The sequence below is a fragment of the Dermacentor andersoni genome, chromosome 4 (genome assembly GCF_023375885.2).
Source record: "Dermacentor andersoni chromosome 4, qqDerAnde1_hic_scaffold, whole genome shotgun sequence".
In the NCBI taxonomy this organism is placed as follows: Eukaryota; Metazoa; Arthropoda; class Arachnida; order Ixodida; family Ixodidae; genus Dermacentor; species Dermacentor andersoni.
In genome coordinates, this window is record NC_092817.1 from 9,134,169 (window position 1) to 9,156,464 (window position 22,296).

Sequence of the window (22,296 nt, forward strand, 5' to 3'; positions counted from 1 at the left end):
CTCTCTCTGTCTAGGTATACGACAAAAACTGTTTCAGGGAGCCTTAAAACTAAAACCACCACTACTTCGGCGTGATGAAAAAGTCTCTTCTGTTGAGGGATCTCTTGTATAGATGACTGCACTGTCTTTGTACTGCAGCATCTTTGAGGATGCAGGCGATTATGTCCCTGAGGCCAGCACAGAGGGCAAGCATGCCAGCAGACGGGAGGGTGAGCGTGACCGAGACCGCAAGCGGTCATCCTACTTTGAGAAGCCCAGCTTGGAGGATGAGCGAGCTGCGACACGCAGCAGTGGAGGTAGCGGCAGCGGACATCGCAGTCACGACACACGTTGGTCCAGTGCTTCTGATGCAGCTGCAGTAGCTCAGCAGCGCGAGGACAGTGGCCGCCTCAAGGCCAAGTTGACCAGCAAGCTGGAACGAGATTTGCCTGAGAGCTATGCAGAGTGCTACCCTGGGTGAGTGTTGACCATATTTTGCACTAGTCATAATTGTTAAAAATATAAAATTAAGAATCGAAATTAGAGACTATCGATTTCGGAACATTCCGTTGCTAAATCGAAGCAGTATGCTTAAGAAAGCTGGCTCCCGGTAGCATCCATAGTCCTACTAGAACATGTCAGCATGTCTCCATCTCTGACTTGGAAACAGCACTCTGCACGTAGAGTTTCCAGTGATGCTGAACACTACAAAAAACTCATGTGCCTGCATCCATTCAGATGCCTAAATTGAAGTCATCCTCTCTGCAATAGTAACTGTTTTACGTGTTTCCCATTGCAAGACTTTACTTCAGAAGAGATACAGCGAGGAAAGATGCAATAAACACATTGCTTCTCACTGAAGGGAACAATTCTGGAGAAAGTCGTTGAGAAGAAAGTAAACAGCTTGCTGACTGCACTGTTGCTGTCTAACACACCGCCATCGCCAGTGGGCAGTATGGAAGGAGGGAAATGGAAAAACGAAAGGAGAACAGTTGGCAGCTCCGATTGCAGGAGCTGCTCACCAAATGCTGAGTGTGGTTAGCATTTGGTAGAAACATTGTTTCGCTTACTTCTAACAAGCCCACAAATTTCACCCAGAGGTAGCAGTTGGTATAAAACTGATTTTGCGTGTGTAATCTCAAAGTGCTTTCCTTAAGGTAGTAACATGTTGAAATGGACATCTGTGAGCTGTTCATTCACTTTTTGAATAACTGGAGTGCACGTGCATTGTGTCCTAGCTGTAAGTGCTTGAAACACTTCAGCAGGCATAAGTGGCTCACAGGGCAAACAGGGGTGGTGAGCTGGCCACATTTGCAACCTGAAGAAAAACACATTTTGTGCTGCTTGCTGTAGTACCTTGGAACAAATGAAGTGTATTCAGAATGGCTGTCTGTTATGTCCATGTCAAGCCCCTATTGTGACATAGCTTACTATGTGTGCCACGTTGTTTGCAAGCTAGGTGAAGCTGATAGCAACTGTGCTCATACTTTTGGCTGGCAAAAACAAGCAGTGACTTTCTCCCTTTTTCGTAATGTCAACATTTCCTCACTGCTTGACAATGTGTCGAGATCCATGCTCCTGAATGAAAAATTAGCTGAGTGAGCGTCAAATTTGATTATCAATATCTCGGAACAGAAGCACTCCAAGAGAATCAAACAAAGTGAGGTTGTCTATAAATAAAATTGTCAATCATAATTGTGTTACGGAAAATTTTTTTTTGAAGTTTTTGTTAATTATGCTATGGTCGAAATTATTCACAACATTGTCTGCCAATGTGCATAAACCACCTGTTCAAGCTGATATTGTGTAGCTAGCATCATATTTTTATTAAAATTAGTGTTTAACTGTGAGGACCCCTACACACACATTATTATTATTATTATTATTATTATTATTATTTAAACATACTGCTCTAGCCTTTATGTAGGATAGGATAGGAATAAACTTTATTTGTCCAACAGGTATTGCTGTTGGTGCCTGGGGCTAGGCTGCCAGGGGTCGCTGTGGCAGGAATAGAGACATTGTATGAGGTCACAAGCATAATTTCTGTTCGCAGGGTTCAACAACACTTAAAATTCAGGTTACTATTACATGAAAGAAACAAAAATGAGATGCACATAATACGTAGTGACAAAGTAGTGTAGAGGTTTGATAATAAATTGGAAAGAATAGAATGAAAGAAATATGGCTTGAGCATATTACAAGGAATAACGTGAGACATATATAGATATTACAGGGATTTCATATGTTGAAATTGCGTTGCGAATATTCTCAGCCACTTACAATAGTAAATCGCCATACAAATAAAAAAAACAACACTACATGGCGAAGCAATGTCGTGATTAGTAGAAATGGAATTCTCAAGACCCAAAAGAAACAATTTAAAAAGGCACTAGTATCAACAAGGACAATTGTGGGTAAATTCCGCTCCCTAGACTCTTAGGAAAAAATTAAGATTGGAAAGATTGTGTACTATGATGTCCATGTTCTGTAAGGTGCTTGTTGTGTTTGGTTCTTGTGTTTCTAAATCTCGAAAGTGTGAGACACATTAATGAGTCAATAAGTAAATAATTATTGATTATAAGAAATATAAACTTAAGACTCCTGTAGCAACTTTGATCTTGTATTGACAGTTGATATACCACTGTTCATGAGTTCTGTGGGTGAATCGTGATGACTAGCTGAAAATGAATCTTAATGCATTGCGGTGAATGTTTTCCCATCTCATAATCCACTGTAATGTGTGAAGGAACCAACAAATAAGAAAGCCAGCAGATCCCGTGCCCTGTGGAAATCGTAATGAATGTTATGCGAAGCAGTATACGGGGAGCCTAACAAATTAACGAAACGGTCATGAGAGCACCAAGACTTCGGTGGCTGTTTCATGACCTACGTGATACAGATATCATGACATTAATGTCACCACCTGTCAGTTATGTTCGTCATACTGTTGTCATACTATGCAAATTTTGGTAGATACTAAATTAACGAAATAACCATGAGAGCATCAAGATGTAGGTAGCTGTTTCATGACCTACATGACACGTATGTCATGACATTGATCATCATCATCATCATCATCAGCCTGGTTATGCCCACTGCAGGGCAAAGGCCTCTCCCATACTTCTCCAACTACCCCGTTCATGTACTAATTGTGGCCATGTTGTCCCTGCAAACTTCTTAATCTCATCCGCCCAGCTAACTTTCTGCCGTCCTCTGCTACGCTTTCCTTCCCTTGGAATCCATTCCGTAACTCTTAATGACCATCGGTTATCTTCCCTTCTCATTACGTGTCCTGCCCATACCCATTTCTTTTTCTTGATTTCAACTAAGATATCATTAACTCGCGTTTGTTCCCTCACCCAATCTGCTCTTTTCTTATCCCTTAACGTTACACCTATCATTTTTCTTTCCATAGCTCATTGCGTCCTCAATTTAAGTAGAACCCTTTTCGTTGATTGACATTGATAACGTGACCTATCATTTATGTTCGTTGTACACTCTTGTCATATGTAATAGTTCTGCGGAAGCCCGCAAGGTGGAGAGAAGTAATTAATTAAGAGCAAATGAGACATCCTCCCAATCATATCAATTGCTACGAAGGAAACCCATACGGGTTTCTCAAAAGAAAAGCCTTGCAGTTGAAGAAAAATTTGTCCTGGTCCGGGACTCGAACCCTGGACTGCCACCTTCCTTTAGCTTTAATTCATCTATTGAAGCAACAGATTACACAGGTAACAGATGCTGCCTTGAATAATTCTCGAAGTCATACGCCACTATGAGCAACATCACAGCATATTTGTACAGGCGCCGACAAAAGTGGTATACTCCACGCAGCGGGAGCCTGAGCAATGGCAAGCTGCATCGCAATGCCATCTACAGGCAGCATCTGGGATCATGTCTGCCGATAATAAAGGGTGCCCATTGGCTGTCTCGATCCCAGATGCCGCCTGTAGATGGCGTCGCGATGCAGTGTGCCGCTGGTTCGGCTCCCGCTGCGTGGACTGCGTGGAGTATACCACTTTTGTCGGCGCCTGTACATGTTTGTAGGCGAACTTGTGCATATACGTCACCTATTCAGCTGGGAGCAAGGTGCCCGCAAGGAGAAGGGCAAACGGCATGTGGTTTGAAATTTCAGCTCTTTCTGCGGCACAAAGCAATGTATTACTTAGCAGACACGATCATTAGTCAGGATTGTATGCACTGTGCTTGTCAGCTCAAAATGTCCAGACTTGGTGAGAGGCCCTTTAATGTATTTCATGCGCAATTGAATGTTATGTTCTAGTTATTGTCTTACCTTAGTCTTTGTCCTACCTCTCCACCATTCTTTCTTTCTGTGAAGGGGAGAGTCATGATTTTTTACTGTATTTTTCTTCTTGATACATATTGCCTTCATTGTTCGTGCACTTATATAAAAGTGCAAACTGTTTCTTTGTTCTTTGTGTCGGTAGCACATTAACTGCACCACCGCTACAGGGCTGAAGGGAGCATTAGTTCTGTGACTTGGGCAATATCTTTAGAGTGCAGCTCTGGGGCATCTGTTCCTGCATTGAGCATTGGAGTACCTTGGTGTCCTTCAGCATAACTGAGTGAACAAGCACAGCGAAGGATGAAACAGGAAATGTGTAGTGCAGCGGGGGATGAAAGACGATAGCGAAGAGGATGTGAGGAGGAAAGCGGAGGAGGAGAGTACGGCAAAAGCATGAGAAGAAAAGTGTAGTGCCGCACAATATGTGTTCTGCAGCAATCAACGCTACGAGATGGCGCCCGAGTAGCACATTTCGTCTGTTCACCGATGATGCCATTGATAAGGCACGCGGCGAGCTCATCTACCGATACCATATATGGAAACAAAGTGCTGCATGAGCGGAGGTCTGTCCGTGGCGGCTGCTGTGAATCGCACTCATGCGTTAACCACGCGCTGCCCATCACGGTCTCCCAACAAGTGGACAGTTGCGCCACACTTCACTCCGTTTGCAACGTGCCGCACGAGACAGATCGTCTGTGCCAGCCAATATATCACTAAATGAAAAATGTATAGTGCTGCCCTCAGATTTCGCATTAGGGGTATTGTAATCGCTGGTGAATTTTTTTTTTTTTTTTTAAGCTTGAGCTTGCTCTCTAGCGGAGATTCTTTGGATGCTCTGTGCTTCCGGGGGGGTACCCATTGTCTTCTACTTTTTATGCTGCTTCCTAGTTTCTACACTCAAGTTTCACGTCGTTATTTTACTCTCAGAGGCATGCAGCCACTTGTAGATTATTTGCCTGTAGCGTAAAATGCAAACATCAACTTTTTTTTTAGTATTTGGAATGTTGCCCTTACGCATAATAGCAAACATCCACTCGTTTACTTTGCAGGCTTATGATGATGTTTTCTCGAAGGTTGTGCGGCCTGTCACCCCCTCCACCTTGCTCTGTATAACTTGTGCATCCTTTTTCCCTGCACAGTGCCCCTGAAAATGAAGATGCTGTCGCAGACAGTGATGATGAAGTGGACTACACAAAAATGGACCTTGTGAGTTGGTTGATTGATTGCGTGTTCTTCGTATGTGCTTGCTCTAGTTTAAAGAGGCTGTGGTCTAGAAGAGCTTACAAGGACTAGATGGTATCAACGTTTGTGCTACAGAATTCAGGAGAATATTTATTTGGAATTGCACGCCAGCTAATTGCACTATCAAGTATAGATACCTCATTTTTGTCTGTAATTAAAAGTAGTGGCGAACGGGCATGGGACATGAATGGGGAAAAGAAATGATAAGCAGAGGCAAAACTTCTAAATACCAGTAGTAGTCGTGCTTGGTAAAACACTTATTGCAAGAATCAGTAAAGGTTCCGCATGCTGCGGTGAATGCATATGTCGCAGAGTGTAGAGCGCTGCTTTATGTAGGCAGAACAAACGGACATACTCCTCTGAAGCACGTGCGTTCTTGTATTTAGCGCCTTGTAACTGCTGAACTTTGGAAAGAAGAGTGGCTAAAGTTCTAAAATAGTGGCAACACCCTGTGTAATTCATGCATAATTTGTCCCCGAAGCATCAAATAAAATGAGCGCAGCAGTCAGACAAGTGGTCGCCAAGGTGTGAGCAATTGTTCATACTGATACGTGTAGTTGTTTATCTTTCTCGGGTGACCGCTTTATCACCGGCTAACAAAATTTAAACATTATTGCTCAGCACAGGATGCACCTTCATGTATCGGAAGTTTCTCGAATGTTATTGATCCATTGTCTATTGTTATCGAACCTCATATAATCTGGTTGTATGCGCGACGCAAATTGTGTAGTACTTTCTGGATGACACGCTGGCACCAGTGATTATTCTGGAACCTTCGATGACTCATGTATAAAAGCCGACGCCCTTGACTCGCAGATCAGATTTCGACGATCGCCAACTGTGTTCTCCATTATTCTTGTGCTTTGAGTGTAACTTGCCTTTGTGGGCACAGGTTCGTCCAATAGAAAGTTAGTTTCGTCATTCACAGTTTTATTACTGTTTTCTTCATCTTCACTACAGCGTGACAATACCAATAAATAGCTTTGACATTCGGGTGTTCACTTTTGCTCTTGGCATGCTTTATTGGCGAGATGGGCATAAGTTGAGCAACTGGCCACTGACCATGTGGGTGTGTACATTGTGCAGGGTAACAAGAAGGGTCCCATTGGGCGATGGGATTTCGACACACAGGAGGAGTACAGCGAGTACATGAGCCATAAGGAGGCCTTGCCCAAGTAAGCACTGCCTCGTACTGCTACAGAAGCGTCAGGGCTGTAAAATGTGCTTGCTTTTCAAGAAGCGGTAAATGTACTGTGGAAAAACATGTAGGTAGGTAGATTAATTCATCATCGAACCCTGTGTGGTATGTGGCACTAGTGCATAAAAAAGAAAGCAAGATAGTTCTTTTAATAACATCTTCAGCGGGTTGTTTCAGGGCTCTTGGAACACTGCAGTAATAGCGTAACACAGAACTCAAGCTTTATTTTGTGAAATAACTGTAGTCCATAGTGATGTTGTGCCTTCACTTTCACTTTTGAAGTACATTTACAGTACAGCTTAGTGTCTATGTTACACACTGGAGGGCTCTGAAATGACCAGCTGGCTGGTGCCATAAGAATGGCTCAGCATAATCAGTACAGTAGCGCGCTGCCTGTAGACTGAAACTGACGTGCTCTCTGCAATGTATTGAGTTGGTGCATAAGTACATGCTGTTTTCTTTCTTGTGGCAGAAATATTTATTCCATGAGAAATACCCATGAATACGTTGACCTGTGTATCCTGCCAAATTCTTCAGAGTGTGCTCTTAAAATCTGGCAAGGTATTTGATACTGCGCCTGAAAGAAATATTTGCTGTATTTGTTCGAAAAAAGACAACAAAGCAGTTCCAGAGCTCCTGATTATTGGTGAAGGCTCTGCCACAGAATGCATTCAGCAGAGGTTGAAACAGGTGGTGGTCTAAACATCCACTGAATGGTGGATCTCTTAAACACCACCTGTGAACAGAACTTGAATGGACATGTTTGTTTAGACCTACCATCCAGTATGTGGAGGACACTTGCACCAATGTATAAGGACTGAACCAATTCATGTATAACAGAACAATCTGAATACTTCAATCATTTCTGTGCTGCAAAGACGTCCATTTTCACATTAAAGAATGATACCAGCGCACTGAATTAGGCTCCTCCACATGGCAGCATTGCTCATAATACAGCCTAACATTGATTTTTTGCCTGCTCTCAACTGTGTGCTCCACCAGCGGACACTGTGACTAAATAAATTGGTGAACATGACAACCAAATTTTATGTAATGGCCCAGTGAAGCTGCTGATGCGGGGCACACCATCATACTGTTTACTCTTGCATCATACATGCTGGCACTGCGGTTTTCTTCTTTAGGGCGGCCTTTCAGTATGGTGTCAAGATGGCAGATGGCCGTAAGACACGTCGTGCTGCTGGTAAAAAGGATGACAAGGCCAAGCTCGACCGAGAGCTGCAGAAGATTAATCAGGTGTGTTCATGTTGTTCATCTCGGTGGCTGTGGCATTCTGTTGCTGTGCGCGTATCCATCTGCGGTACTTGCTTTCTGTTTATGGTTCCTTAAGACAAGGTTGCCACGCTCGCCAGGACTTGCCTCTCTTCAAAAATTTTTGCCATCTGTGGCTTGTCAAAAACTGCACAATAACCATGGTCCGCAAGAATAAAGTAGGATTTGTCTTCCAAGCCTCAGTGCTGGTCATCCGTTTCTCAACAGCCGGCAATTGTTCTGCTGCCAAATACATAACAGCACAACATTGCAGGTTTAATTCTCGGCCGCAGCAGCCACAGTTTAATGGGTGTAGGATACAAAAAACTTGTGTGTTGTGCTTCTGGTACAAGTTAAAGAACCCCAGTTGGTTGAAGACTTCCACTAAGGGATCCCTCATAGCTGACTGTGCAACTTCAGTACATTAAAACCTATAATTTAGTTGGTTGTATTCTTCATACCCGGATTGGAGATCTAAGGAGGGGTGCCTCCCTCTCCTCCATCAGAAATTTCTAGCACTGCCCTTGCTTCATACCGCAGGTGGTGCTCTTAATTACTTGGTATAATAAATGGCTTTTTTTTTTTTTTTTTGCAGATTATTGCTCGTCGAAAGGCTGAAGGAGACACCTTTGTGGGCCTGTATGTACCTCGCTTTTCTACTGGATTTTGTTGTTTGTGCAAGGCTTAAGTCAAGCCGAGGTTGAGGTGCTAAAGGCGCCTGTTCTTCGCCCTTAGGCATTACTGAAAGAAGAATGCACAGTTAAATTCCATATGAAGTGCATGTTTGCACTTTTTGACCACTCATAAGCAGAAAAATTTGATGGAATGACCATCAAATTTTAGAGGCATGTACAACAAAACAGAACACTCTACTGTTATCACCTTTCATAGCTGCACTTCATATGTCGTCGTATTTTTACAGATATAGCATATTTTACCCTATTTACAGTGAAAATTTTAGGCCACTATACACCCATGTCACAAATACTGTTTATGATTGATTGCATGATTGACTACATCACACAATTTCTTGGTGCTCTTTGGTCATCATTAGCCCTTGCACGACAAAACTCTGTACATCATCATCATCTCTGGATATTGTACATAAACTGACCCATGGTTTGAGGAAAAGTTATACAAAATGAAATGAGCTATTTATCGTTTATAGTTGTCATGAATGACGCAAAGTACTTTTTGTCTGTGTTCCTAATTATGTACCAAGTAAGTTAAAAATGCAATCCGATTGCATCTGTTGCTGTTACACTGTGTTTAAAAGCATTGAGTCTAGCTATAGTGATAGCGTGTACTTATCAAAATCTTCGAGCATTTGTTCTGCACCAAGATGCATTCTGATTGCCGAGAAAATTGCTATTAAAGAAGGCACACTTCTTGTAGATAACACAGGACATGAAAAATCTGATCGAGATAGCTGAGATAAATTGATGGATCTTTTGTGCAGTGCATGCATTGCTCTGGCTTGGCAGTTCTGCTCAGCCATGTGCCCTTGTCCAGGGTAGGGTCACATGGGCCGTACTAGGAGATGGCATCTGTAAGAAGATTGAATAAAGTTCTCCAGTCTGCATCTTGTCTCACATCCACATGCAGTGCAATTAGCTTTCTATTCACAGTGGTCGACTGTCATTTTTCAAGTGTAAATAAGGTAGGCATCATTGGGGGCTGGTTTTATGTTCTCATCCTGCCTTATTCTTTAACAGTATGGAGGCACTTCATCTATTGCATTAGCTTGACTCAATGCTTTTCACTCAAGTTCAGTTATGTGGCTGTGGTGTAGCCAGCCTCTTAAATCTTGTTTTGAGCTATGTGAAAGATTGGGAATTTCAAGGGAAAGTAAACTTGCAGAATTTTTTCTTAGTGTACGATTTGTTAAGGTAGTATTTTACCCACTATGTAACTTAAGCCACTAGATGTCGTTAGGCGCAGTTTTGTGGCCTCTTGTTAGTAGAAATGTAAGGGTGAGTTTAGGCCACATAAAAGTGCCACTAGCAGTGATAAAACAATTTGCAGCAGTAAGGCTGCCAGTGCCCTTGCCATCAATGCATGTCACTTGGGATTTCTGGATATGTTTCCTCACAATCCATGTGGATGTGACTTGACAGTGTTGGCCAGCGGTTTTTGTTGTGCAACAATGCCCTAGGTATCTTCACATAGATTTTATGTATTATAAATAATATCTTTCGTCTACTTGCTTTAAGTAGGCATGCCCGAGAGGTTATGCCAGGTGTACATAGGTTGTAAAGTCTCAAATGTGCTCTCGGGACAGAGGAACGACAACACGGTAGTGCAGACAATCACAAGGGCATTTAATGTTCCTTTTATAGACCAATCTAGTCAGCCAAATTACTGCCAATCGAACATGCCGATGGGTGCCCGACAAATCGATGAATTCCAACTCACCGCGACGGGATAGCAAGCGAATATGTTGGCCCCCATGCTGGACACCAATGCTTAATCGTTCATGTGTACGGTCACGCAAACGGTGGCGTGTTCAAATGATTGTGTTTATCCATTCCGGTGTCCTGGTCCTAAGCCTTTCGCAGGACGGTCCCGCGAATGGCTGGCGAGCGTGCAACAAGTCCGCGCAGCTAGCCGACACAGCAAAAAGGAACAGGCTACCCGAGTAACCTTGCCGTTAGGTGGCATTAGCAGTGCAACATGTGCGTCATCTCTCGTGCTAGTCTGCAATCACACTGACGCCAGCAGCACAAAGTCACGTGGTGAAGCCAGTTTACAGGAGATGCAAGCCACGTGGGGAAAACAATATCTGGGGGCGCATGCAAGTCGAGCGTCCCCTCAAGGTACACTTCAATAATCATGTGCCTGAAGCTCCAAATTGACAAAATTATTGTGTGAGCATGGCGATATCAAACAACAGTCTCATATTTGATGTACTATAGCTCATTATGCACTCTTCCTTATCAGTTCCTGTATGCCCAATTGTGGTACTCTCTGGAACAGGGCACCGACTGCAGTTGCCACAGGACTGTGGGTTGCTACTATGTCGTAGAACACACATTTCTTGTAACCTGGTAAGGTGTAGACAGATCGAATTTTTTAAATAAAAGTGAGTAGTGCTGGTTTCTTGATTGTAAAATGACGAAGCATACATCCTGCATCTTTTTGTATTAGATGAAAATTCTGTTGCCGGCCCATTTGGTCATTAATTTGTTCTCATGATTGTTCCCACTGCTCGTTATAACTGCTGTTTTCTTTTTTTACAGTGCCACACCAGAATACAAAAGACCAAAATTCTAGAATTTGGCTACATCTGTGCATAAAACAAGAGTATCCATTTTGTCCTGTGAATCTTACGGGAGAATAAAGTGAAAGTCTTAGCCCCACATCAATCTTGCACCTTAGTGTTCGGAATGACCGCTAGGTTTGTTTAGAAGTTCACTACTATGTGCAATCTACCTAATTGAAATATCAACAGGAATGAAAGCATGTTTTATGCATAAGTGCTTAAAGGTACACTAACGAGCAAAATTATTTGAGCTGCATTGGCAAAATTGAACTTCTATAATACCAAAAGGGCACTCTTAGCATGTAATGAGACCTGTTGAGCCAGAAAACATGCAAATACAAAAGACAGGTGCCGCCGCCTTGGAAGTTCCTGCACCAGCTAACTGTGATGTCGCGAATTTTGACACCGTCTGCGCATGTCGGGTAAACGTTTATAGAAGAAAATGGACTACATTGTGTTCTAAAAGTGCCAAAGACTGGACTTGGGAAGTTTCAAGAACTTTCACCAAGTCGGATATTACAAGAAAATGCTTTGTATTTTGTGACATACACTGACATACTGGCACCGGGGCTTTCGTCTGAAATTCAAAAATGAAGCTTTCATCTTCATTTTATCTTCTAAAAATTAACCTATTACTGTGAAGCTAATTATTATGAAGTTTTAAAAGGACACTGTCAGTTTTAATTGATATTGCCTTTCTATTTAGTGCCCCTTTGACAGCACAATCTGTGTCTTTATATTTTGCTTTGTTTGTTTGTTTATTCAACATTCTCACTTTCCTGTTTGCAGGAAAGTAAAAGGTCAGGAACAAAGGGCTATTTCATATCCTTTCCTCTGCCCTTTAATTACCCTTCCTTCCTCTGCTGCACTATTGTGGCAGTGCTTGCAAACTAAGTGCTTAGAGACCTATGCTAGCACTTGGTCTACGTGTACAGTTCCTGCCGTAAGGTATAACTGTGCATAATTCAGTATGACATACAATACGCTGATTTCACCGGTGAGTTCGGCAGATGTGTGGCCGTGCGAACTATTTGTTTGTTAACCGTAACAGTTAAGTGCTAGCATCTTTGATTCACTAGTCACACGCTACATATAAACGAATGTGTACAGTGTTTTTCACACTGATAAGCTACAGGGCACCATGGTAAGGAGCTGTCATTTCCCTTACACCTTGGAGGTGACAGCAGTCACTTTTCTTGAGCCATGGATGATATGCCGGGCAACACTGGCTGCTACAAGCTGACCCAAAGATTTGGCCAAATACACTGCTGAGGTGGCGTGTGCGATGCCACTTCATCCATGTAGATTATCATGCGGTATTGCTACACGAGTAGACAAGGTATTGCAGCATGCTGCGCTTCTTGATTTGGTTCCCTGTTTTTCATGTGGTATGCTCTAATAAAATCCAGAATGACGTAAGACTCGACAAAAGTTGTATCTCCTGCAGTAGAGGCCTCTTCCCATAGCCGCTTTCGCTTTGTAGCGGTGGCTTGGTATGCTGCTACTTACTGCGTAACCCAATGTTTCTCGCTGCTGTTCAGCCCACATTGTCCCCATGTTCTGCTCTTGTGTGATCACCTTCTGCATCTCTACCACAAGACATACACATCCTGGGAAACAAAAGCAAAACTTGCCCGTATAAAAGCTAGGGTGCACTAAGAAAAGCCAGGAAGTTCTTTTTTTAAGGTTTCAAGGTCCAGAACCTTTATTCAAAGGAAGAAAATGAAGCCGGAAATGATATGTCAGTCAGCATTTATTTAACACAGGAACGTACAGGCACTGTAAACCCGAATGGTAGAACTGTAATTGTCAAAAATCAACCAAAATCAGTGTCGTCCACGGCGTCGTGAGGGTCTTTGCTGCCGAACCTAGCGCGTCCTCTATGGCTGCGGCGTCGATTCATTGCGCACAACTGTAAACGGCTCTTCGCTGTCTTCGGCTGGAAATAGTAAAAGGTCTGAATTAGAGACCTTGGTTAAACAGATTCTCCACTGTAGAGGCCAAATGTGCTGGTAACTTTTGTAGTAGGGAAATCGCCAACTGTATCCGGTAAGCCTCTCCAAAGAAAGCTCCCCGCGGGCATCGCCATAATGCTCCTTCGAGTGTTATCAGGGCAATTTTTTAGAGCAAGGCTATAACTAAAATCCCGGGATTTCTTTGTCTCCGTAGCCAAAAACTCAACCAATCGCAGCAGAAGGCCTGCGTTGCTGGGTTCCTTGCAGCACCACCTGATGGTAGTGTCGGCCGTGCGGGGGACAGAAAAGGGAACAAGAAAGCTCACCTTTGCATATAGCGTTCAGCGCAAGCGTTTCCCGGTGAAGATTACGGTTGCATAAGCTGCAGTTTCTGGTAAGCGGCAACTAGTATACGAAGCAGAGAGTGACGTCACTACACTTTCATATGTAAAAAAGGACCCACCTAGAACTTATTTCATTTGTGTTGCGATAGTGCTATAGAAAGGTGACACATAGGACTCTCGAAGAGCAGCGTGAACATGATAAGCGGCGACGGGAGCAGTAATGTCGATGTTGTATACATAACGTTGTCGTGCTCTGGCTAGGGAGCACGCAGCCGTTCTTGCCCAAAGCAAGCCACATGCAGTTGGGACGCCTGAAGAGCAGCGCTAATACGATGAGCGATGAAAGGAACAGCAATGTCAATATGCACAACGGCGTTGTGCTCGGGCTCGGCAGGACCCAGTTCAAGGCTACGTCACATTGGTTTATCGAATCGGGTGATACCACAGCTTTGCTGGCCGACCACCTTCACAGTGTGGATTGGAGCCCTTTTCTTCTTTTTCCTACGCTGGCTAGACGTGTAGGTAGTGTAGAAAGTTGCCTTTTTTTTTTCACCTATATACAGCTATATACAGCTATATTCACCTATATACACGAAGACATTTTTTATAGCAATAGTGAAACATGCAAACTACACTTTCTACACTGCAATTTCAATGAGTGTAGGTAGCAGACAACAAACAGCAGCCGTTGCTAACATGAGGTGCCATTTTGTGCGACTTTATATGGAGACGATAGTGAAAGTTCGCTGCAGGGACGGAAAAGCGAAGTGCTGGCATAACCGTGTGTCCCAGATGGTCACAGAGGAAGGTGAGCTAATCCTCAAAGAAGGCAAAATTATCTTACTCGTGGATGGTGCAGGCTGTTTCAGGCGCTGTGTGGCATTATATGCAGAGAGAAGTTGCATTGTGCGCTGCGCAATCGCGATGTATTTAGCTGCAGTTTCTCTAGATTTGTTGAAAACTCGTGCATTGTTTCTTTAATTTCAGGCAAGGGCATATGCATAGCCAGCAAGTGCGAAGTCATTCGTTTTTCACCTCTTATGCAGAAGACGTGCAGTCTGCTCTGATTGGCTACAGCCCACTTAGCCAAGTGCAGTGCACTACACTCGTCTGCAGGAGCCTGCACTAAGTGTAGGTTAAAAAAAAGAAGGGCCCTGTTGTGAGCCGGCGTGTGCTTCGGCTTAAAGGCTAGGCACAGCATGCGTGCACGTGTCGTACTGGGCGCTCCGTTTGCCTCCGGTTATGTCAAGTCATCAGAGAATGATTTCCAACGTAGAAAACTTCGATCACGTCCTAATAATTATTTAAGTATATAGACTGTGCCAGCCTGAAGCAATTAACCACCGGGAACTATAGCCGAGCGTATTTGCAGCATTTGCACGAGCCATCATGGCCGCAAAATCAGCCTGCTCATAGATCTACTAACTAGGCACTACGTACACAACATAGTGACGGATTGGATAAAACTGCAGTCTGTAAGCATGCATGTAGTCAATCCGGCAGGCTTTTCTCAGAAAACGGGAGCAAGAGATGGGCTTTGTAGTGTGGAAAAACAAACTATAAGAAATAATGTGAAAAGAACCCGATTTACGTCAAATAATCTCCGGTTAGGTGTAAAAAAAATTGAGCATAAATCATCGACCTTGATTGTCAATGCTAGCAAATAGTGGAGCACTTCTAGAAAGGTATTCGCATGATTAAGCGAATGATTCAATTCGAGTAAAGATTGTAATTTTAAAATACTGAAATAAAAGAATGTAATAAAGAGCTCATGAGAGGAAATTGAGGCAGAAAAATGTGATAAGATACGTTCTGACTAGAGGTGATACCGCAGGAGTTAAGGGCCCATCACCAGGTCTGGCCATTTTGAGCTGACAAGCGCGGAGCATACGTTGACCGATAATGATCGTGTCTGCAAAGTATTACAACGCTACGCGCCGCAGAAAGGTCTGAAATTTCAAACCGAACGCAGCTTTTTCCTTCTCGCGGTCGTCGCGCTCCAAGCCGGACGGTGACGTAGTCGTGCCCTTGCGCCTACGTAGTCGTCCGCAGTGACGTCGCTCGTGGTGACACGCGACTTCGAGAATTATTCAAGGCACCATCTGTTATTTGTGTGACGTGTTGCTTGAATTGAACTGAAGTTTAGAGAAATAATAAAACACACAAACGGAATGTCTGCATATTTTTTTGTTTTACTTCGCACCGAAGCAAGAGAGATATATACTTCCGCTTCGTCTGCTTGTTCCCACGGTCGTGCGGTCACGTGCGCAGGTACCGAAACTATGCCATTTTCTACCGTGTTCCGGCGCGTGATCATGCTCTGCGATCCGCTTGTTCTGCCTCAGTATTCGTGTAGCACTGAATTATACCGCTGGTCATATTCCCTTGTGCACAGCGCGCAAAATCGTGCGCTGCGCGAACGAGACAACAGCTCGCGCGCGCGCGACGCCGTCAGCGGAAATGCGTAGCGCAGGAAAAAAATAAACAGCGAGGAGAAAAAAAAGTGAAGGCGGGGCCTGTAACGTGTGCGTTACGCGATCCTCGAGGTCTGGTATGGGAGAACGCAGGGAAGGAATTTCGCTTGCGAAGGCTAGACGGGGCGAGTAGAGAGAGTGTCTTGCTTGGCAGTGGAGCCCTCCTGCTGAAATCATGGGTTCGCGTCACTGAAATATTTCTATCTCGGCTGTTAATGAGCCGATTTGAAAAATGTTTGCGGCAGAACGCTCCCTAGAGGACACGTAACAACTTACAGCGTATAACCAAAATTTGCTCTGGGGCCTGGTGAGGGGCCCTTTTAAGGGCAGCTGTTTACATTGTTCCATTATAGTATGAAGAATATATTCGAGAGCTCCCTTTAAAAAATACGCAGTTTCGCCCAATAGCCGAAGCATCGATTGCGATAGCAAGTTTGTAGACAGCTATACGAAGTAAGGGTATAGTTTTATCGGCCGTATAAACTTGGAAACATTCGCTTGATAGCTGAATTAACAAGCATGGTGTCAGCGCGCACAAGCAAACACGTACTCGTCGCACTCGATGAGCGCGGATACTCGCTGTCAAAACGCTCGTGTGAGCAAGCGCGGCAGCAGCAGCGAGCGAAGTGACCTTCGTGCGGTCTATCGCTTCGACGCAAGAGCGGCGCGGACAAAGGTATGATGCGCCTGCAGATTCAATATACGGAGCGGCCGTCCGAAGTATGCGCACTTGGCGGAGTCAAAGCCGCCCCCCCCCCCCCCCTCCTGTGCGGCCTACCCGCTTTCCTGCATACATGGCGCGCGAGATTGAGCCGCGATCATCAGTTCCTCTCGCGCCCGGTCGCGAAATGCGCAGCTCATCGTCGCCCCCCCCCCCCCCCCCCCATACCCCCACAGTCGTTCGCGCGACACGGCGCGTTTGCTCTTCGCTTCCTTCGCGCGCGCCAGATTGAGCCGCCATCGTCGGCTTCCCTCGCGTGCTTTCACTTGCACATACAGCGTACGACGCGCGGCGACGGTGTTATCGCATTTGTACTTTATACGGAACGTAACGGCGACGGCAAACGCGCTTGGAGTGTCCATGTAATTGCTATCGCAGTCAAACATTTTATTCTTGTTTGCTGCAGTGTATCGCTCTAATTACTGCCTCAGAGAGGACGAAAGTGTGTACAGGAGAGGCGCGGTGCCGTGTGTCTGCACATCATTACCGCGCTATGCTTGTCGGCGTCAGCTTACCTGTCGTGTTTTGCGGTCGCTCTTCCTCTTGATTGCCAGTCAATTCTGCGGAGCAAAAGATGCACGTCACAAGAGGAGCACGAGACTGACCATACACCAGCCTGCCACAGTGTCCATGCATATTTGAAGCTTCGTCCATGTGTACCCGTCCCCACCTCGCAGCTTATGGTATACAACCGGAGTGGGTTTGCAGCTTCCACTAGCCGAAAAAAACAAAAAATCTACGACAGCTGTCGGTGTAAAAAGCGACGGAACGTGCGCGCGTGTGAGGCTCGATGTGTACACGTGCCCTACGGCATTGCACGGGTGCGTTGTAGTTATTGACGGAACATTTTCAAGCTCTCACCGGCTTTCTTCTATAACTGTGGCTGAGGCTGCACTCGAGCTTTTACTTCAACAAGCGTACAAGTCCTAAGAATCTGGGTTTGGCTGTATATGATGCACGGGACTTAATATCACCATCATCTCGTCTACTCGAATGGTTGTATGGTCTAAAAGATAGGAGATAATATTTGAATAGAAAGGAGTCAATCAATCTAAACATGCGAAAATTTTCAACAGGAGGCAATCCTAAATGGCGGAGTGCCAGAGACGGAAAAATTGGAGGTTGGCTGAAGCCAAAGCTCATGCGACGCGAACGACACAGCGCACAAGCAGTTAGTGAAGTGGAGCGAGTGATGGCGACTTATCGCTGTAAATCACTGAAAGCTGCAAAGATATGCTAAGCTTTTTTTTTTTAATAGGAACATCTATTCGACAATCACCATCGCGCTAAGAGAAAAACATCCACTGCACGAGCGGATGCTTTATTGCAACAGGAAAAGTATTTTTAAAAAAAGTGCGTGTTTCCAGTTAAACTGACTCATAGGTATTGCAGACACACAAAGTACGTAGAGTCGGCGGCAAAAGTTTATGAGACACGGGCTCCGCTACAAATCTGAATTTCTGCTCTGCGAAGTCATCACTCTTTTAAGTTAATTCATCACTGCCTCGGTGGCAAAGGCTACTACGCACTGAAACTTTGAATTTAAGGTTATTCATTACGAGAATTATCTCAAATCCCGTGACCCCAAAACGCCTGCAGAAACAAGCTTCTCCCATCAAAGCGTCGTATTGCGGAGAAGCCAGCCTTGCGTGCTTTTTTGGGGATTGCGCACGCGCTTGAGAGGATTAACCCCCTTATACGACACGAATTTTTTATCTTCCTGTGAAAAAAAAAAATAGGCAGGTCTTTGTGTAGGCCGGATATGCCCAAGTAAATCTCAATTTTTTCTAAAGAAATACATAGTGGCGATTTTATAAGCATAAGTTGTCGCGTACCATACCGCGTATTTCACGTAACTAGAGAAGCAAACTTTAAACACAGAGCGGTACACCTTCCACGAATGAGACCAACGGTATATCGTCCGTGGTCGTCTTGAGTTGCTCAGAATATATTGCAGTGCGATTATATAGGCCATTAGTCGAGGTTATCTTAACTATCCGTTTTAGGGCGTATGTCGTAGTTATTTGAAAAACGTGGTCTGACGTTATCGTTTACATAGTTCTTACTTTCGGGCACTGAAAAAAAAAAAGAAAGCCAACGAAGTACGAAAGAAAGAAAAATTGCAGACATAACTGCGCGTCTTGGACGGCAGCGCGCGCTCAACCGAAGAACGAAGCGCATATGCCTCGGTTTACATACTTCGGCGTCCAGCGGCAGATATATCTCTTATTGTTTGGGACAGTGGCGATCGTAGATTTTCGCAATGCCGATGTACGTCGTGTCCGATTGTTTTATTTATTTACGATACGCATGCCGTGGCTTCTGAGGTCGCACCGGCCGTATTACACTTCGACGACTTCCTTTTATAGCCCCATAAAAATCAACAACGTTAGATATCACCTAATAGAAACAAGTTTCTAATGAGACAAATTAACCATGCAGTTACGATTATATTTGCAGAAGACCTGCAAAAAGTACCTGAAATACCTTGAAACTCTGTTGCAAAAAAATGGAGCCACGTATTCCTCGCAATTAAATTAAGTGCACGTTCCTGTAAGATTTGATAACGTCATTCTTTATTGGCCCATTGGAAGCCTAAATATCTAGGCGGGAACCTTTAGAGCAATTTCTCTTACGACAATTTTTTTTTTCGGTGACTGACGCAAGCCAAAAAATATGCCTTCTTCATTTTCTTCCGCGTACTTTTTGTTGCTCTGTTGCCAATAGCTCTTGGAGCAGGACAGGCCCAGTGCTATGTTTATCGCAAGCACTGCTAGCATTTTCATTTCCTTACATATAAGTCATCACAATAATGCTGACAAGAAACAGCTAAACCTATAAAAGCATAATTTGCCGCCAAATTTGTTCTTGCGGTGAAACAAATATGTGCTCTACTCTACAGAACAACTCATAACTGCATGCTTTATCATATGATGCAGCAATTAATGCTTGTTTCGCACAACAAACCTAATGTCCTTGTCGTTGAAGACATTGGGGCAGGCTTATAAAGAACAAACACCCATTTATTGTTTGTGCTGATTACATAGCGACTTCGGCTGCGCCATTGCATGCTTAGAAAGCGGGCGAGCCCTAGAACGTCGGAGAGAGAGAAAGGCAGGGCGGTGGTTACGGACGTGTAATGCGAATGTTTAAAGGCGTGGAGACGTGAAAATTCTCGTTCATGCGTTCTTCAATTGAAGCGTTGCGTACTACTTCAGGAAGCACGATACACACCGTGGGATTCATATACACCGGATAAATAATTTAATAACAGCATTATTATACCTAGCGATTTCGGTTTCTGGGCTCCGAGCACGGTGTAAGAGGCGTGCACTATCCACCAGAGCCCATCAATAAGCATGCGCGGCGGCGTTCAGGGCGTGTTTTGGAGCGAGCCAGATGATGCCAGCGCAGCGGGTTTCGTACCGAACAGCGCGACGCACTTGTCCTCCTGCCAGAGCGTGCCGGCCATGCAGTCGCAGCGCGGGGGCTTGAGCAACTGGTCGCACACCATGTTGGTGCGCTTGGCGCAGCGCATGCGGCCGTCGCACGGCTCCCCGGGCTGGGCGGGGCTCTCGGAGCAGTCGCTGCCTTCCTCCACGTAGCCGCTGTCGCAGAGGCAGACGCGGTCGAAGCCGTCCGAGCCGCACACCAGGTTCGCCTCGTCCTGGCAGTCGCCGTCCTCGACGCACGCCATCCGCAGGCCCATGCCTGCCGCCGTCGGTGGGAAAAAAGAACCCGCGTCGCTGAGCTTTCCTAACGCGAAGCGCCGAGCTCCGGGCACTTTTTTGTACGTGTCTGACCTTTAACGCCGAACGCGGTGGACGCAGGCGTGGACAAGCGGCATAGAACACTCTCGCGAGCAAGCCAGCGCACTTAGACGCTTGGCGCGTTTTGATCCGCAGTTGCACTTGAAGAATCCGACGGATAAGAAACACCACGAGTGTAACACGACACTATGGATAACCACTGGAAATTTTAGCAAATAATATATGTGTGATGTACTACGCGTAAATATGTGTATATGTGTGTATATACCTGTAGCCTCCAGCCTGCCTTTAATTAACTTCAAATAAAATCATTTCTTCGTATAACATGCTGCTCTTCAATACTAATAGTTATACAGTTATACCTTTAAAACCATACTTCATATTATTGGGACCCAGCGTATCCCACCGCTGTCATACAGTTATTGCGACTCTGCGTCGGAACGGTCATTACGGCTCCGTGGCTGGTGATGTGTCAGCTGCCGGGTGATCTAGAGGTCCAGGGCAACGTCCGAGAGATGAGAAAAAGGGTTTTTACACATTTGCATGATGAGAGCTTACATGCACTAGCACGAGTTCGAGTACTAGTACGAGCATGAGTAGGAGCACACGTACGAATTGGAGCACCCGTACGATACTAGTAGGAGTCGGAGCACATTCCCACAGCTCTCCAGATCCACTTTTTATGCACTTCTTGTTCCCCTTTCTCTCGTCGGGGAAATTCACTGTGCATCTTCTCGTATAACCACAACCGATCGCAAAATCCCGCCTATGACGTCGCATCGTCCCGCCGCATTCCGTCTCCAATGTTGCACGTTATTGCAAGACGCTCCCACGGAAGTCCTCGACGCTGACCCCTTTGATGAATTAGTGGGCCATTCGTGGCAGTCAGCTGCTGCTTCCATCAAGGTACAGCGGCTGTGGGCGCCTCGACGCGAGCGCCTTCGCGTGTCATGTCGCGTCCCGTCTACTCCAGGCGGGCGCTCGTCGCGCCCGCCAGCTTTGCTTACCCGGGGACGATGCAGCATGAACGGCCTTGCACAGCTGCAGGCTTGCCGGTGAAGCATTAATCGTTGAGAAGGGAAGGTAAACAATGCTAAATGTCAGTCGTAACAACTATATGCACACACATGATTCACGAGCCAATCACATCAAGAATGCTTCGCTTTACGTAGATGTCAGCTGCCAGAATACTGCACTCGGGGTCCACTGAAAGGACGAGGGCAAATGTCACTCCAAGCAACTTATAGCCCAAGCAACCGCACATATCCACTTATATGTTCGGTATGTATGTGGATTGTTCTCAAATATAACCACAACTTGGCGGGCTCATGCGTTCATCAAGCGTTCGAACTGTAAATATTGTTTTATTAAAACGAAAGTAGTTCACTATGACCCTCATCCTCGTCTGCATTACACGTCACTTATAAATTTCACACATTTTGCTCTGGCAACAGCAAGTCTTGTTAACGCACATGCACTAAAATCTTCAAGGCAGCACACTCGACTTTATTTCGCTGACACAGGTTGCAGGCCAGCAAAACTAGCGACCGCACATTGGTGTAATGCTGTCGGAAAACACAACGGCGAATTTTTAATAAAGCTAATTTCGTAATTCGATTCAACTACAATAACATCTTGGCTGTGAACTTTAATTTAGGCTGTATACAATTTCTACTGACTGTTTAGTTGTTTCTCGTCAATAAGCGTCCACTCCAGTGCTTGATCGGGCAATATAACGCTATTATTAACGTGTGTAACGCACAAGTTGGTCCT

The 22,296-nt window shown here is 44.9% G+C and overlaps 2 protein-coding genes across 4 annotated transcripts in view; one reads left to right on the forward strand and one right to left on the reverse strand.

The window, feature by feature from the left end:
* Positions 1 to 11,362, forward strand: part of beag (IC cytokine homolog beag) — a 33,563-nt gene extending 22,201 nt beyond the window's left edge. Inside the window, exons 12-17 of the mRNA XM_050182824.3 lie at positions 139 to 456; positions 5,428 to 5,494; positions 6,617 to 6,705; positions 7,871 to 7,982; positions 8,593 to 8,636; positions 11,237 to 11,362. Coding sequence (XP_050038781.1) covers positions 139 to 456; positions 5,428 to 5,494; positions 6,617 to 6,705; positions 7,871 to 7,982; positions 8,593 to 8,636; positions 11,237 to 11,270 — 664 coding nt within the window. The 3' untranslated portion in view covers positions 11,271 to 11,362. The remainder of the gene's footprint in view (positions 1 to 138; positions 457 to 5,427; positions 5,495 to 6,616; positions 6,706 to 7,870; positions 7,983 to 8,592; positions 8,637 to 11,236) is intronic.
* A 1,632-nt stretch (positions 11,363 to 12,994) lies between these two features.
* Positions 12,995 to 22,296, reverse strand: part of LOC129386103 (uncharacterized) — a 91,161-nt gene continuing 81,859 nt past the window's right edge. For all 3 annotated transcript variants that reach the window (XM_055073365.1, XM_055073364.1, XM_055073363.1), the window contains 3 exons: positions 20,180 to 20,464; positions 17,269 to 17,313; positions 12,995 to 13,198 (listed from right to left, as the gene is read on the reverse strand). In XM_055073365.1, coding sequence (XP_054929340.1) covers positions 13,140 to 13,198; positions 17,269 to 17,313; positions 20,180 to 20,464 — 389 coding nt within the window. In that variant the 3' untranslated portion in view covers positions 12,995 to 13,139. The remainder of the gene's footprint in view (positions 13,199 to 17,268; positions 17,314 to 20,179; positions 20,465 to 22,296) is intronic.